This window comes from Heliconius melpomene, chromosome 8 (genome assembly GCF_056956725.1).
Source record: "Heliconius melpomene rosina isolate 202511_hmr_F chromosome 8, ASM5695672v1, whole genome shotgun sequence".
Classification (NCBI taxonomy): Eukaryota; Metazoa; Arthropoda; class Insecta; order Lepidoptera; family Nymphalidae; genus Heliconius; species Heliconius melpomene.
Window position 1 is genome coordinate 6,246,848 of NC_140396.1, and position 18,726 is coordinate 6,265,573.

General features: G+C 32.8%; 2 protein-coding genes across 3 annotated transcripts in view; both read left to right on the top strand.

The window, feature by feature from the left end:
• Positions 1-1,818: 1,818 nt before the first annotated feature.
• Positions 1,819-2,256, top strand: LOC146536915 (uncharacterized). The gene has a single exon (XM_085189515.1). The coding sequence runs from the start codon at positions 1,901-1,903 to the stop codon at positions 2,171-2,173; it is 273 nt and encodes a 90-aa protein (XP_085045641.1). The 5' UTR covers positions 1,819-1,900; the 3' UTR covers positions 2,174-2,256.
• Positions 2,257-13,246: 10,990 nt separating this feature from the next.
• Positions 13,247-18,726, top strand: part of LOC146536916 (uncharacterized) — a 232,088-nt gene continuing 226,608 nt past the window's right edge. For both annotated transcript variants that reach the window (XM_085189516.1, XM_085189517.1), the window contains exon 1: positions 13,247-14,107. The gene's annotated coding sequence lies outside the window, so the exon portion shown is untranslated. The remainder of the gene's footprint in view (positions 14,108-18,726) is intronic.

The following is an 18,726-nucleotide window of genomic DNA, read 5'->3' on the forward strand; positions in this document are numbered from 1 at the left end:
ACCTCAGTCAGTGAGGACAAGTCCTTTTATATATATAGATTATATTTCTCATACAAGATCGGACCGAGAACGAACCCAGACTGTGACCATAGTGTGATTTCTCCCTAATTACATCTGGCACATTATCTATTTAATACATTTTTGGACATAGATGTAGAGTAAGATATATCTAATTTATGACGCCCTTTTCGTGTAGGTTATGGGGTTCGATTTCCACCCAGGAGAATTAAATATTTTAATTTCTACTAACATAGTCTCTCTGTTTGTATTTAATTATGTTCCGTTCTTTAATCGTAGAATTCAATTCTTTTTTAATATTGTTTAATAATCCTAGGTAGTATGTAAATAAGTTTTTTTTATTAATTAATTAAGAATAACAATTTAAATTTATCGTAATGTTCAATTAATTTACGTTTTAGCACATGTAAAAAAAATAATAGTCACTACACTAGATTTTATTTTAGGCTGTTAAACGCGAGAATTGTAAAAAAGTGAATTGTAAAAGAGTGATAAGAAGAGAAAACAAGTAGGTTCTTTAAAAACACGAGAAATGAACACTAAAAGGCCACATTTTAATATGGTTAGTATAGCTATTTAAAAATTAAAGAAACTAATCAGAAGCTGTCGTAAACAAGTTTTTATATAACATGCTTTTAGTTGTTCGAATTCGCTATTTTTAAGATTTGCTAATAAAATATAACATTCTATTTTTAATAAAAAAAAGTTTTATATAGAAACAACTATGAAATTGTGTTCTGGACTGTATATATTTTAGGATAAAAAATAAGCTTCACGCTTTATCCCGCACACAGCAGGGAACATAGTGTTAAGGGTCTCCGTTTCCCAGTTTCCGCTGAATGAAACGCCGGACACTTTTCCTTCGCCTCGATGCCAGAGCGATGAAACGCAAATATAACAAATAATAATTCACTCTCTCGAGTGGGAATTGAACCCCCAACCGTCACGATATAACGAGCTTGTGCCCCTGAACCACGAGAGCCTTTATATATCTTTTATTATTACCTTATATATGATATGTGTATATAATTGATATTGCAAATAATATATATAATAATATGCAACGTTATTAATGTTATTATTACTACGTTGACCCTACAGGAATGTGTTGAAGTGACGACAAAACCTGTTAGTAAGGCTCCCTACATACGACTTTAGATTTGAATATGATCTGGTAAATTATAACTTTTTTAAATATATCTTACAGTTTTATGCTTTGTTTAGAAGTCTAGGCAGGGAGAATTTAGTGTCAGAATATTTCCTTTTCCACTTGCTGCTCGAATAGTTTGTAGATTAATTTGCTGAAAAGCCTTAAAAAAAGTATTTATTATACATCGTTTTTTCTTCATCTTCACCTTGTATCACGTTAGGCAGAGGGAACTTAGTGCTAAAACCCTTAATTTTCCGCCGAATTCTAGTGGCATGGCGTTTGGAGTGGCGGAACTCAACCCCGAGCGTTGTCTCGACAGTAGAGCGACGAAATGAAAATATTAAATATTTTATTTATCAAACCCACATACTGTCGCGTTTACACTTATGTCCCTGCACCACGATTGGCATCTTGTAATATACATATTTTACGTGCAAGTATGAGTTTTTTCCAATACATACTAAAACATACAATAAAATATATAAATTATAATTGAACTAACAAGTCTATAATTATAGAGAGCAAATAAAGTATTGAAATAACTTAATTATTTATTTTACGAGACGCAATTATTAATTTTGATGTACACATCGTGTGTACGCGGCCTTAAAAGTCCCGGTAAACGACATATAAAAGACGATAGAGTTCAGATCGAACATTTATTTTCAAAGAAATCTCTCTTTGAGTTAGACGTGTATTGTGTGTTACAAATACTAATATAATAATAACAATATGTTTGTATATCCGTGCGTTGTTCTATTAATATGCACTTTCTGCTTTGGCGTCGACAGCCGAGCTGTGGACAAGAAGAACAATGACATCCAGCACACATCCCAAGTCGCTAGAGATGAAGGAGCTATAGTATTTCGAGAAGACAAGCCACTCGACAAGAAGAAAGTTGAACTGCCAGAACAACCTGAAGGCTTTGAAACCAGATTTGGTGTGCGCGTGGGCAAGTGTCCTGTAGGATACGTTCTGAGAGGGTCGAGGTGTAAGCCAGCGTAATTTTTTTATGTTTAAATAATGTTTAAGTGTGACATAGTCAATAGTTTATTGTGCATTATGTAATAAAAATATTTTTTCGTTAATATTAATTTGTTTTATTTTAAAGTTTAGAACGTTTGTTTAATGTTGATTGTGGATTTTAATTTTGCATTTAATTTTGTAATTAATATAAATATAAATCATAAAGAAATACATATTTATGCTGCTGTTACTATAATAATTAAATATTTTATAATTTCTAACTCTACGTAAAACATCATTAGGGGACTGTAATTAAAATCTTTGAAACTTATTTTCTATTTATTTTTTGTTTCGTAATCATTTATTCTTCGATTTATTTATTTTTTATCGAATTTTGCACAGTAGGCAAAGATAACTCAATAAGCCAGCCTGTTCTGTAACCCTAACCCAGTTTTATAAGTATACAAGACACTCAAACGCGGTTTGGCTCGTGAACACTGATTTTTATATTATAGCCAAAGGATTATATTTAAAAAATATATTTTTTAATAAAGAACCTCCTATGTTCTTTGTAATAAATCTCTAAGAATACGTGTTCAAAGTTTCATGATAATTGATTCAGTAATTTTTGCTTGAAAGGGTAACTAGTAAAATTATATTCATACTCATAATATTACCATTACAAAGAGTTCAACTCAAAAAATTATATATGTAGAGTTTGAAAAATTTCCCACAAATTTTTATTATTTTTTTTATATTGCCTTTAGCTACGCTAAGAAGCATTTTTTTCTATTTACAAATTATAATATTAAGAATCATAAAATTAAATTTTGTAGTATATAAATTCTGTTGTTTTGGTGTCAACACAAACAGTGAGTTCCACCAGTAAATATTCTGCTTCGAAATTGGGCGGGAAGTGGGGCGCAGTGTCTTAGCACTACGTTCCCTCTTGCTATCCTGTCTATCCTATAATACTAAAATAATTTACTACGCCATATGTATATACGAGTACTTACTTTATCGATAAAAACAAACAAACACTTTCATTTCAATAAATTACGTGTGATATTGTTTATACTCTGCCAAGGATAACGAGTTTTAGTGTTCTATAATTTAAAGTAGCGAACAGGCTTCTCTTGTTTTTTATTATCTCCTTATATTCTATAAAATGACAAGTTCAGCGACAATTATTTATATGTTTATAAATATAAATATCTTTTTGATTATAGATAAAGAAATATTTCAAACAAAGTGAACCTTTTATTCTATCTATTTATTTCAATATTACCACAATTAATTTTTTGCTCAAACTTTAGTTTTAAGCAGTAATATCTGACAAATTAAAAGAAATTTGACATTATCATTTGATTTTTGATTTTAGTACAGATATAGACTGAGATCCCAGGGCCCCAGGCGGAGTTGGCGTTGTCTCTGAAAGCTCCCCACTTTCTAGTTAGAGAGTAATTATACAGTCCCCTGTCCTGCTATATGCGGGCTACAGCGTCAAGCTGACATCAATAAAAATACAAAACGGCAATGATAGTATAAAGATCTAAGCCCTATTCGTAAAGTAGCTAGTGCCCTTGACTGTAAACAGAATCTTCTCACTATACGAGTGGAATCCTGCTGCATTCTATGACCAGTTTTTTCCTAATAGTAAAGACTAACATTGAAGCTTTTTGTTATTTTGTACTTGCCTTAAACAAATATGCGGGGTGGACTGTAAAGGAGACGATTGTCGGTTCAATTCCCACTCGGGGAGTGAATTATTTAAATATCTTCGTTTCCTCGCTCTGACATCCTGCTTAGATTTATTTTTTATTTTTTTACATATAGTTTATAAACAACATCTACAACACGGAATGTCTCCAGAATTGCGCGGAAAGTGGGGAACGAAGTGTGTTAACACTAGGTTCTCCCTGGTGTGTACAGTGTAAAGCTGATTTATAGCTATTAATATAAGAGATAATCTAAAAATAGAATATAATTACTACAAGTAAATATCACGAGGACGCAACCGCAATGTATTAGCACGTGGTATAAATGTAATTTAATTTTAGTTATTATATTATGATTTACTATAGGTTTCATTCATCTTAGTAACTAGGAACTAATAAAAATAAAAAATATATATATTTGACATGAATTTATTTTATGTAACTTAACTAAATAGAGGTCGTCGTGGTGCAAGGGTGTTACTGTAACGCGACGGTTATGGGTTCGATCCCCGAGAGAATTGATTATTATTTCTCTTTTTTTTTCATTTCTTCACTCTAGCACCAAGGTAAAAGCCCGGCGTTAAGTTACGCCTGTCTGTCTTAACACTATGTTCCCTCTGTCTACCCTGATATACAGCATGAAGCTGATTATTATAATTATGTTAAATTAAATTAGGATAAACAACTGGATGTTCTTCTTCTCTTTTACGCAATCAGGCCCAAACCGCTGATTTAATTGTGACAAAACACTCATATAGAGATACTTGAGGGTCTCGGGATGAATATAGAATACTTTTTTTCTCATAATCGTATTATTTTCGATATATATCAATATATTAAAATACTTATTAATTTGACATACAATTTGTTCCGTCATGTTAATAACAACCGTCGTTGCTAAGCAATGATTTGCAAAGTTTGTTGTTAGAAAACGGCACCCAAAATGAGCTTGCTTAACTCATTGAAAATAATTTCATAAATATATTTAATAAATATTCGTATAGTTCAAGCGGGCGTAGCCGCGTTCGGGTCCACTAGTAATATATATATATTACGAACAAAAACAAAGTAAATGATTACAAAGCCAAAGGTACGGATACGTCATGTTTCTTTTGCAGTCATTGCTCTTTCGTGCATAGCTCTCGGTGTGACTATTTGCTTATGTGCATGCGAAAGTCGGTCTCCCTGTTCCTTTTCTGTTTTTTTTTATGATTTATATTTGTTGAGCTTCACGATATATTCCGTACATAGCAGGGTAGGCAGTGGGAACCTCGTGTTACCCCACTTTTCGCCATATTCTAGAGCCTCGTTACCAGACCGAGAAATTGAAAATAGGAATTATCCATTTCCTCGAGTAAGAAAATAATATAATTCTTATAATTCTAGTAATTGTATTAATCTCTGATTGTACGATTCATAAAATCTCTTAAAAAGACAACAAAGGAATGAAAAACGCTTTAAACTAAATAACAAAGAATACGAGTCTCGAACCGGTCCCTTTTGTTACTAGAGACGTTTTACATAATGAAAATTTCTACCATCAATATTTTATTACGGCTTACAAAATATTTCAAGTGGGTACCTACCACCCCTTTAACAAGAAAATCAATTAACTAGAACAATATTTAATATTCGCATATTTTTAGGTTAATTTGTAATAATTTTATGTTATATAGCATTTTATAAATACCTATGAGGCCAGTCATGGCGCAGGAGTACAAGCATGTGACTGTAAACGGTAGCTGGTTGTGGGTTTCTGGTGAATTGGACGCAAGGTTATAAAATATTTATTAAAATTTATATTTTAATTTCTACACTCTGGTGGCGAGGCAAAGCGCGGCGTTGAGCTCCACTACTCAACAATTAATGCCTCCAGAATTGCACAGAAAGTGGGGAACGGAGTGTCTTAACACTAGGTTACCTCTGCCTACCCTGCTTTGTGTGGGATACTGCGTGAAGCTAATAAATATCTATTTAGTTTTCATCCTTGTTTCATTTATTTAATAACAAGAATTCCCCAATATTTCGATAAATCTTTAAGGAAGTATAATATATTAATATTATGAAATATATGACGTATTCATTTTATGCTTAAAACCCATAAATATTTGCACCAACAAGTTGGTCGATCCTATGTAAATTGGCTATGGACGATCATGGGGTCCGAGGATACGCTAAGTGATGAATCACCGATATCGCGAAAATAAACAAAAAGCGACGTTTTGTATAATGATCTTTTTTTTAAGTACACTGTATTTCGCAAAGCAGGGCCCTCTGTCTACAGGGAACCTGGGAACCTAGTATTGAGACACTCTGTTCCCCACTTTTCGCCGAATGTCGCTTATTTATGTACATACGTTAACAATATTTTTTTTCCGTTATTGAGTGGTTTGATATGCCGAACGGAAAAAAATTACTAGACTAAGAAAGTTGGAATGTAGGTAGGCTAGGGAGTATAGGGGAGTACTAAGAGAGTTCCTACACTTTAGGCAACAAAGTTGCTACAACTGGCACATAAATTATGTAAGTATTATTATAAAGTAGATAAATTATAGTTGCATTTAGATTTTATTTTATATAACATATAAGAATATATATGTATATAGTTAGTTCAATACTAACATACATACTACATTTGAATAAATAATTTATAAATAAATCTTCACGCATTTCCTGCATTTTTCGATGTATGAAAAAACCTAGTGAGGTTAAAAACGTGACTTCGTTTTCCATTTTCCGCCTATTTTAAAGATAAATTATCCTGGCTGGACGAATTTGCAGTAAAATTTGATGGCCTACATGGCGCAGTGGTCTTGTAAGCGTCTGCGTCTAAGCGCTATGGTTGTGCGTTCGATTCTAATTAGAGTGAATGCTTATATTTAAGTTATTTTTATATTCTTTATTTTTATAAAACGAAACATTCAGTTGAGGACAGTGGTGGCTCCGGGGCACAAAGTATGACTGTTAAGCCGACAGGTCATGGGTTCGATGGAAATGAAATATTTACTTAATTTATATTTCATTCCTTTGTTCTGGTGTCAAGGCAAAGCGCGGCGTTGTATTCCGCCGCTCCTCCAGATTTCGGCGTAAAATGGGGAACATGTATCTTAACACTAGGTTCCCACTGTCTACCCTGCTTTAGGGTACGGAGTGTCTCAACACTAGGTCTCTTGTACCTACTACGCTACAAAGCGGTAGGTACGAATCAATTTGCTTTTTATTTAACAAAATTTTTAAATGATTGGTTCTTGTTTTTTTAAACAACTAATTTTAATGGAAATCTTCAATTTTTATTTTATACAATTTAATAAAAAATATTTACAGTAATAAATTTTGTTTTCGTTGTAAAATTACAAACAAATAGGTATTGTTAGTACAAAAATAAATATGCATACGCATAACAACATATTTACCCACAGACGGACAATTTTATTGTTTTATATATCTTTCATGTGGACCATAATACAATGGGTTTACCATAATACTTGGGTTTAATAAACAACACTGTAGCAGTCATGAATTTAACCAATAATAAATAAATAACAATTTTGTTTTTTAACAATAGAATATTATCTTGTTAGAGAACTAAAGCTTGAGAAAACGGAATATTTTTAAAACTTTCTATATTAGTTCATTATATTTTATTTTTAACCGACTTCTGTAAGAAAAGGAAGTTATCAATTCCACTGTATGTATTTGACATAACCACATAAAGTCTGACTGTAAAAGCGACGTTTCGCGGTTGTGGGTTCGATTCTCACTCGGGGGGATTTAATTATTTTCATTTCCTCGCTCACCAGAGCTTTAACTCAAAACTTGGATTATCTCTCTGCTGAGCTTTGCTTACCCTGCTATGTGGAAAAAATATCTAAAGCTGCTTTTAGTTAATTTACAATTTAAGAACATTGGTGTCCAACCTTCTATTTAGATTTTATGGTGTTTGCTGCCCTATTTTTATTGATAACAAACAGTTATCAGTGAAAGCACAACGTTGACTGTAGAGACTATCTCGCTTACGAGCAATTTTAATATAGTATTTTGTGCGCGAAGCCTTTTGATAAATAATACTCGTGGCGAATCCACATTTGAATTTCAAATAATAAACTAACTTTTCTATATAGATTTACTTACATCTTCTTTTTCTCTCTGGCATTAATTTCGGCTATTGCCAGGGTCTGTCTTCCTACTCAATCTATTCCACTTTCCACGGTTTTTGCGTCCTCAGTGGTTAGACCATTGGCTCTCATGTCCTGCATCACGACATCCAACCAGCGCTTCCTAGAGCGTCTGGGAGGTCTCACTCCAGAAACTGATATAGCAAGGCAATAGATTTACTAACATAGATTTACTTAAATATCAACCTCAATAAATATTAGAAGTGCTTCTAGGTTTTCCCCGTGGGTAAAAAACGCTATGGAATTTTATAGGAACAAGGTTGCAACTTGGAAATTAAATACTTATTACCTACTTATATAATAAATATCACGTTCAAAATATACATAATAAATGTTATGCAGATTAGAATATAAATTAACTGCGATTTGTCCTCCAGTCACAGGTTTTTACTTACAATGTTATACAACACATATAGTCATATATTATTTAATCTTTTATCCTTAAGTGGAAGGTCTTTGGAGTTAATTCAATTAGTAAGATTAATCGTTATAGTGCAATAGTGTACTGAATCGCATTGTCGTGTGTGAAGCCTAGTGTTAAGACACTCTGCTCTCCATTCTCCGTGGGTTTCTGGAGGCGTTGATAGTTCAAGGAAATGAACATTGTAAATATTTCATGGAATGCCTTTGTTATGCACACGTTTGTGCCTCTGAGCCACTACTGGCCTCCTTTAAATTTCTTAGGCGGAATTGTACTTGTACGTGATTAACGCCTGTAATATTTTTATATCTTTAACGTATTTACTGTTTTGCTTTGTTTGTTTTACCAGGAACGTGCAATAGTGTGCCTCGTAACTTTATACATTTTTTGTTTTTTTTTCATCACCTTCCCGCTGTATCCCGTCCACAGTAGGGTAGGCAGAGAGAACCTAGTGTTAAGATACTCCGTTCTCCACCATTGCCTGCTGAGTGCTGATACTCAATGCCGCGCTTTGCCTCGATAACAGAGCGAAGAAAGGGAAATATAAATTTAGATAAATATTTAATTTCTTCCAGTGAAGATCGAACTCTCAGCCACTCGTATTAGTAGCGGAACTCACTTTGTCTTGTTACTAGAGCGAAGTAATAAAAATATGACATAATTCGAGTGGGAATCGAACTTATAACCTTAGCGTTTACTTTACTTTAGTTAAGAAAAAAAAAATTGTGAGAAATTTTAATACATTTAGAATATATAATTTACATTGTAAAAATATGTATATTTTCAAAGTACACATTTAAACGTCAGGTACTCTATTTAATTACTAATTCTTACTTATGTTTAGATAATAAATGTACTTACTGTGTTATTTATTGGCTAAAATTAACACATTAATAGTTTAAATGATTGTTTCTCTTGCACTATTTTAGTCTGATGAGAACTATTTGGAAAAGTTCCCAGTTCTGAAATACAAGAGTAAAAATATTTGAAATGAAAAAAGTAATAGAAAGTGACGTGGTAGCGTCTTCCGAGTTTAATTATAATTGTATCTAAGATGTTTCAGAAATAAATATCTTTTGAGTTAAACGCTCTCCGGTGGTCTTCGGTTCAATATAAACGCAGTTTGTCAAATTTTTCAGTTTTTTTGACAGAAAAGTATAATCTATATATATCTATATATATAAAATCGAAAGGTCACTCACTCATCACAAAATCTCAGAAACTATATGTGCTAGGAATCTCAAATTTTGCATAGGAATTATTTATAGGACGTAGGTGCTCGCTAAGACGGGAATTTACAATATTCAACTTCTAAGGGGTTGTTTTTGGGGTCGAAAGTGTGTATGAAACTTCGTTACTACAAATGCTAGGAGTCTTAAATTTTGCATAGACGTCACTAGGACATAGCCATGGAGACAGAAATTAATAATAACATAGTTCACGCGGGTGAAACCGCGAGAGGGCCTCTAGTAAGATACTAATTGTTTCTAAAAATACTTTTTTAACATTGTGTGTTGTTTTTTAACATGTCCAAAGGATGTCCTTTAGGTAATATTGAAATTGACATGCATATTGAGAGGCGAAACTTAACGTCGCGCTTTTCCTCTACACCAGAGCGAAGAAATATAAAATATTAAATGTCCTCGACTGATAATCGAACCCATAACCTATCTTCACAGTCTCACGATTACACCCCAATAATCCAAGGCCAATAATAATCTACTATATTCAAAATTTTACATTTATTGTATATCCATAATTCGAGTATTACAGTATTTTAAGCTGAATAAATCGTAGCTTTTCTCATTCACGCCTTTGTGGGAGTGATTTATGCGGTCGGAAGCAAATCTGTTCCCGCGACCGTGCAGCGGGCGAGGTACTTCCCTACTTCCCATTAATTGTTCGTAATTTACTACTCTACTTTTATTATCCAATTACTCATATTTTTATGTCTGCTCTAGCTTATATTATGGGTTATAGTCAAATTTTCTTTTTTTGTTTAATAATAGATATTAAACGCTTCACTTCGCTTCGCTTCGATTATTTCGTCTTCAAAATTCTGCGGAAAGTGGGGAACGGAGTGCCCTAACCCTAGGTTTCCTTTGCCTACCCTGCTGTGTGCGGGATACAGCGTGAAGCTGATTTAATAATAGAAATTTAGTATTGACATTTAAATAATAGTGTTTTGCATTGCACCCCACCAGGGTAGGCAGAGGCAACCTTATACAACCAAGGTTATACTCCGTTCCCCATTTTCCACCGAATTCTGGAAGCCGAGCTCAACGTCGCACGGTGAAAAGGCAAACCTTTTTACCAGAGCGAGGAAATGAAAATCTTTAACATTTCATTTCCTCGAATGGGAATCGAACCCTTAATCTCTCTCTACCCATGAGTACCTCATAAAATATAAAATTATGTTAACGAAAATATTCTGATTGACAAAATAAATAAGGGTTTTCATTTAAGGCTTTGTGCAGATGATTTACGTTGCCGGAAGCAGAATGTTCTTTAACTTAGAGCCAGCTACCGTTTTACCGCGTTCCTTTTAATTGTTCACAATTTCCCTATTCAGCTTTATTCGCTAACTATTACTTTATGTAGTATAATTGTTGGTTGCTGTGTTCATAGTAGTTGGATATGGTATGGAAGTTTTGATACATTTAAATGGAGGTAGAGTTTGTTTAGCAATATTCTATTATATGTATATAAATGGTAATATGAATAGAATTTATAGTAGATGGTACTTTTTTTTCTTTTTTTAGCCTTACACTGTATCCATCACATAGTAGGGTAGGCAAAGGCAACCAGAGAACTTAGTGTTAAGACATTCCGGTTGCGATAGGACTCTTTTTTGTTTTCCACATAATTCTGGAGGCGTTATGTGTAGCGTAACTCAACACCGTGATTTGACTCGACACCAGAGCAAAGAAATGAAAATATTAAATATTTCATTTGCTTGATTGAGAATGGAACCCACATCCTGTCGCGCTTTGTCGAACACTTGTGCCCCTGCGCTACAACTGGCATCAGTTTATTAAAATAACTATATAAAAAGACCGATCAATTTATATGAAGAATATCTTACTCGTAGGCGTACCTATATCGATTTTAATTTTTTTTAACATACTAATATTATGACTTTCTTGTTTTAATGAATAAGGAAGGAAGCAAATGATTATCAGGAACAATTTATTTATCAGTATCTAACAAAAAATGAAAGGGTTTTTTACGCTGTTGTCTATACTTAGCAGGATAGGCAAAGGAAACCTGGGAATCTGTTCGGTGTTCTGTCTCTGTTCCCATTCAGTCACTTCCGTTCCCCACTTTCCACCCAATTCTGCGGAACTCAGTGCCGCGCTTTGGCTGGTTACCAGAAAATGAAAATATTAAATACTTAATTTTCCTATTCTTTATTTTTATATTTTCTATATTATTTTATAGCCATACAAAACAACAATAGTACCTAAAGGTATAAGATGTAATCTTAAAAGTAAGAGTCACGTCTACCGTCTACCATTCAAACGTAATATCTTTCGTAATTTTGCAAGGTAATAACAATATAGACAACACGGCATTTGTCCCAAATATGTACCTGTTACCTATATTATATTCATATTTATTTGCTTATAATTTTGTTAATTTTATTTCCTTTAAAAATATAATTTAGAATTAAACACGATTAAGCGTACGACTATAAACGCGCTAGGTCGTGGGTTCGATTCCACGAGGAAATTAAATATTAAATAATTATTTCTTCGCTTTGGTTTCGAAGCAAAGCGCGGCGTTGAGTTCCGCAGACGCATTGCCTTCAGAATTTAGCGGAAAGTGGAGAGATGAGTGTCTTAATATTAAACTCACTCTGCTTACCCATAAGCTAAAAAAAACAAAAATCTTTAAGCCACCACGTAAAAAGCCGTATATACTTAGATCGAGATTATAAAAACATCGATTGGAGGTTGCAGTGCGTGTGCTTCCGAATTCGGCGATTGATTCCCATTATAATGAAGGGTACATCGTTACAACGGTAGCGGCGGTGTGAGGGGGTCCCCCAGGGTCTCTCGGGGTGTGGGGTGGGGTGGTATTGAACTACTGCGTGCGCACTTGCGTACTGTCGTCTCCCTCCTATACGGGATAGGGCCTACGGGGGAGTGCGTGCTGTTTCATTATCACGCACAGTGCGATCCTTTGTTTATATTGGTCCCGATCCACTTTCAATTGATTAATTCTTACTACAACACCTTCGATTCTTAAACTTGGTTATCGTTTTGAATTATTTGTTTGTTTTAAATTTATTTTTTTTACAATATTAAATTATGTTGTATGTATATTTGGAAAATATTAAAATTTAATCAGCAATAAAAGTAGAAATAAATATTAAATTAAAAACAAATATTTAAAGGATATAGGAATAAAAAAATAAAACATAGGAAGCATTTACATTATCCACTGAACACTTCAACCGCTTTAACCATATTTAAAATAAAAAAAAAAACAACAATCCCAATTCGACATCAAGATAATTTTTCAGAGCTCTCAAGAAAAGCGAGAAAATTTGCACGCTTATGAAAACACCCTAAGAGAGTTTTCCACAACTCACCAACACCGACCCACCGGCCGTAGCCACGCAGTTTTCCACGCACACTCGCATCCCTAGCAAAATAAGCGCCAGAATCTCGTTCCGGAGGCGAGAAACATCTATCCATTCCTCTCGCTCTCATCACACCATCCTATTTCAACAGGTTTCGCCTTTCAGTAGATTCAGAGCAGAAAGCGTGCCAGTAGTAACACAGCACAAACAGTACGGCACACACGTCCTAGCCGAAAACTGAAAACACAGTTTCTGTGACAGTTCCAACATTACCTGACTGACAGTCATAGCCGTCCTCAACGGCCGCTTATCTCCAGTAAACGGGCCACGTTTCACAATAAATATTACTATTTATAAATGGATGGACTATATATTATGTTTAGTGGATGAAGCTCCCGCGTCTCGTTGAATCCAGTTTCACGTGGAACATTTCAGTGCCAAAACAGTATTTTTAATGAAACTATTGTAAAATATGATAATTTCTATACGCGTCAGCTCGAAGTGTTAAAGTGGAATAATATGCGTGTTACCCTAAGGGACCCTGAAAGTTAACACCATGTAATTCTCTGGAAGTTTTCAATGTTTACCTCTTCAGTGTTGTGAGTAGCTGTTAGTTTAATATAGTTGAAAAGTCAAGTGAGCTATGTAGGAGAGATATTGACGACGTTCGCCTTAGACTGATGTAGAAGTACCTAGGTTGTGATTAAATAAAAGTGGAGTGCTCGACAGCTGCTGAGCTGGTGAACTTTATGATTGGTTTGTGAACGTAAGAAGTTATATTAAAATTTTATATATAAATAATTCGTAAACCATTTTATGCCTCTGAAAATCTCGCAGAGAGAAGACGGCGACGTCTTGTCTTAGATAAAAGGTTGTGTAACGTTTAGAACTTTCCATCTGTAATTTCCCTTGGGTTGTGAATACAATAAACAGACTGAATGTTAAAACTTGGGGCATTATCATTGTAAGGGTAAATTGCCCTGTGGAACTGCCCGCGCTCGGTGATATGGTGAATTTTCTGGGACATTGGTGATACGTGCTCAGGTATCGACTTTCGGGAACCTGACAAAGGTAAGCTTTCGTTTTATTGCTTTTATTTTCTTTTTGTTACTTTATTTCATTTAAAAAAAAACAGCTTTATTTCACAATAATAAGTATAGAAGATGTATTAAATATTATGGCAATTAAATTCTGATTCAAATTAAATTATAAGTTTATAGGTCATTTCAATTCATTGGTCGTGTACGTTTTTAAGCAGTTTACGTATAATATTTGTATGTATTTGGTGGATTTTCTGAAAATGGCAAAAATCTACGTTCTAATTAAACGTTTATAGTTGTATCAACGAATGATAACGAAAAGTATTTCTGTAATAATATTAATGTATGAAAACATAAGGTACCAATAGCATAAAAAGCTAACCTAGGCTAATAGGCAGAGCTAACCTAGTGTTAAGACACTCCGTTCTCCACATTCCACCGAGCCTTTTCAGCGACATTGCGTATTGAGTCGCGGAACTCAACGCCGGGTTTTTGGGAGAACAGGTATAGGAAATATTATTATTATATCTTTTTCATATGACAATTCAACGTCTTAACCATTTCCATAAAAAGGTCGTAACATTAGCACCACCTCATAAACTGCTTAGAGGCACTCTATACGCTCGTAAATTATATCATCACAAAATAAACGTATTTTCTCGTCAATTGTCTTCTAGTAGCTATATATTTTTATTTTAAAGCTCTTTCTAGTATAATACCTGTTTTATATACAATATAAAATTTAACATAAAATTACGACGGGAAGTAACAGCGTACATTATAGTAAAATAAATTCCAAGTTAATTAATTTCTATTGATAATGGTGGTCTATGAAGGAAGTCTACGTTAAGCAATTGGCGGCAATAAGCCCCATCCAGATTAAAAATGAATTTTGGATAATATTAAGATTAAAATTATTTATATCCTTAAATGTTTAAAGAAACTAATAAAAAGCAGAAAACTAGCTTTTAAGCAATATATTTTAATTGTAGGATATCCTATAGTGAGTCAACTGTTTTTTAGTACTACATAAGTTTCTATTATAAATATGTTTTACATGATATACTTATATTTATTTTCTATAATGAAAATAAAAGGAGGTCTTATATTGCACGTAAAAAGCTTAAATTCAATGAAGCTCTTTGTCTATTCGAGATAATCGTATGTTTTAATATAATAATATGTAGTTTACGTACTTTTCTCTCTCTCTTTCTATTTCTTTTCTGTTGTTCTAATATAAGTTTAATTTTATTATGTTTATTTATAACTCTATGAACATATAGGTGCCAGTATCTATCGACAGTGCTGCCAAAATAAAAGTAATTAGACAACTATTGCTTAATTGTTTATAATTAATCACAACATTGTAGGTACAAGAAGGTATATTAAATTTATAAATAATTTATATAATTTTTTAAGTATTTTTTTTCTGTGACCTTTTTAATTTTTTTTTGTAATATCTTAATAATAGTAACATCGTTTATATAGTCTGTTCTAAAGAACATTACCTGAACGTAGAGCCATAATGTACTTATATGTAATTTTTACAGAATTTCTGCCACAATTTTGGAATTTATTACGAGTTTCTTGTAGCTACATTATATCCTATATCTTATAAAACAAAGTCGCTTTTCGTGTCTGTCTGTTGTTTCTAACTCTTCTTCTTCTAAACCACCCAACGGATTTTATTGCGGTTTTCACCATTAGGCCGAGTATTTTTCGTAGAAGGTTTATATATAGTTTATTATTTGTACATTCTTATGTAAATTAACATAAATACGAAAAATATGAATAAAGTCCTACCCGCTGAGACACTTTCGCGCATGCGCTGCTTTAATGGTAAGTACTACATGAAAAAAATGTACTGGAGTATTGTTCCTCTCAATGAGATCTACAAAAAAGTCCGCGAGAGCATATTTTTATCTTTTAAGGATAACGTGTAGTGATCATATTTCTGTCTAAAAATAATAATTTCAATATATTTCTTATTGTGAGGGATATTTTTCCATAATGGTATTAATCCTTATCCTTTAAAATACTTTATTAATTTTCTACGTTAAACGAAGATAAAATTTGCTTTTTACACAATTTCGAAATTGCGAATAGTTTAAGAGAAAAACGCATTTAATTGTTGACACATCACGTCGTTGACACTTCAGCAGTATCGACTCAAGTTTTACTTATCCCTTACTCTCAGCATATAAATAAGTATATTAGTTACGTTGGCCATTTAATGTAGATCAAAACTGTCTTTACTGTTTTTCATTTTAATAAGTACTTTAGAAGTTGTTACAATATCAAAAAATCCTTGCTGCGAAACGGCTCGCCACTCGCCATGCTTCCGCCGTGCCCGCCTGCCTTACACGCATCGGTGGTTCAGTGGTAGAATGCTCGCCTGCCACGCGGGCGGCCCGTGTTTGATTCCCGGCCGATGCATTCTATTTAATTTTCCTCACAGGCAGCCACGTAGTGCTTGCTTTTCATCAGGGACAGAATACCCTCTTCAGCATTAACCACAAGCAAAAAAAAAACCCGCCTGCCTTTATAGCAACGAAGATTTAGATGCGTTTGCACGTATTGGATAATTAGAGTTGAATGTATTATTTCAGCGCGATATATTTTTTGTAGTAGTTATTAGTAGGTAGGCTTTTGTTTATAATTTCTTCCGTTTAAAAATAGTCATTTAACTATCTAAAAATAGTCATTTAAATATATTTTATTAAGTACTTGAAAAGATTAGTAGCACAGATTTAAAATTACGGTACCTACTAAAAAATCCTTGCTGTGTAAAACAATTGGAAAATCCTTATTGAAACTACGAAAATGCGGGTTGCATTAGGGTTTAATTAATTTTCACATTATATTAAGTGCTTTGCAAACATACATTATATGAATAATCCAGTAGTAAAAGCGGGCGAAGCCGCAAGGGGGTCGCTAGTTTGCTATAAAATTATATATTTGAAGAATTTTAAGCTTCATAGGGTACAAAAAATAAATAATAAAAAGTTAAATAAATAAATAAACCAAGACAATAAATTTATCCAATCTAGAAAAAAAAAGTTTTAGTACTATTTTCAATTTCGTGGCATTGAATATATATTTAAAGCTCGAAAAGACACTAGCGCTACATAAGCGTGTGTCGAAGTGTACACACCATAATAATATTTCAAGGAAGCGTTGCAGCCCGAGCCAACCTACAAATAACAGTCTTTGTCATCACTATCCTATTAACTCATAAATAAATAAATATTTTGTATGAAATAAGATAGTAAATATTATAAATATATTTAGGTAATAAAATAATATTTAATATTTCCATTTTCCTGGCTCTGGTAGCAAGGTAAAACGTAGCGTTGATTTTCGGCATTTAAGAATTCGGCGGAAATTGGGGAACAGATGTCTTAATATTAGGTTCCCTGGTTCTCTCTACCTACTCTGCTATATGCAGGATTTGTAATTCAATTAAAATTACCTCCATTGATATTTTTCTGCAATAATTAATTATATCAATCTAAGCATTTTCTTAGTAAATACTTAAATTAATTGATCCAAAATACCAGAAAAAAAAATAGAAATAATTAAAATACCTAAATATACTAACAATAAGTTAAAATTACATATAAATAAAAACTTAAAACTATATATATATGTATATATTAAAAGTTTGTCATCAAAATGAATATTTCAGTCGCGATGTTCGCGCACTGTTGTCGATGCCAAATCTTTTCTACTAACGTTACCTACTGCCAACCAAATAGTATTGAAGTGATGCATACTGACCTTCTATTGTCTCGGGAGTGGAACATTTCTTTGTACAGTCGGCCAAATTAATGGATCATATAGAAAAAGGCTAAATATACGTCGAAGAAGTGCTATAATTCATTGATTTAGTAGGTACATGAGTTAATATATACCTATATAAAGGTCTGGCCGTATAATTCTTAAATTAAAACTAAAAAAGAAAATATTAAAACACAAATAACTTTATTACAAAACAATTAATATGTACATATTTTATTTGTAATAAAATCTAATATCATGTTCTTACAGTATTTACTAATAAAAGTAGTAAAATCCTTTAAAATTAAAAGTATTCAAAATGTATAAAAAAAATATTTATAATATTTCGTTTTAAAACAAATATATGTTTTTTAAAGTGGTAAACTCTATTATTTTCCGTAGCTTGCTTCGTTTAAAGTTAAAAATAATTATATATACAAAGTATTTCTTTGTAATCTGATAAAAATGTCATATTAAAAAATGGATTTTGGCAAGTAGTGTTTACACTAATAAATATGTTTTATACTCCTAAGGCATATGACGGTAGCGAAGAGCTAAATCAAAGAATTTTTCTAATTGTGGACGAAGATAGGCTGATGAGGAGAGTCAATTCAGTCCAGTTCTTAGTTTATGGCCTTCCGAGCGCCTATACTCATTTATTTTTCTCGTTGATTTTGATAAATAATATTGTACAAATATGTTTTTATAATTAATATTGTTTTATCTAAAATATTTTAATAAAAAATGCATAAATAACTAAACACAAACATTAAACATTAAATGAAAGGGAACGGGGAACTTTATGAGGAAGGACATCATATAAGGGATGGATTAATTTAGGACAGGTGAAAAGGATGGGAAAAGGGAACC

Excerpts from the sequence above, each read along its gene's own strand:
- LOC146536915 (XM_085189515.1), top strand. The coding sequence starts at position 1,901 with ATGTTTGTATATCCGTGCGTTGTTCTATTAATATGCACTTTCTGCTTT.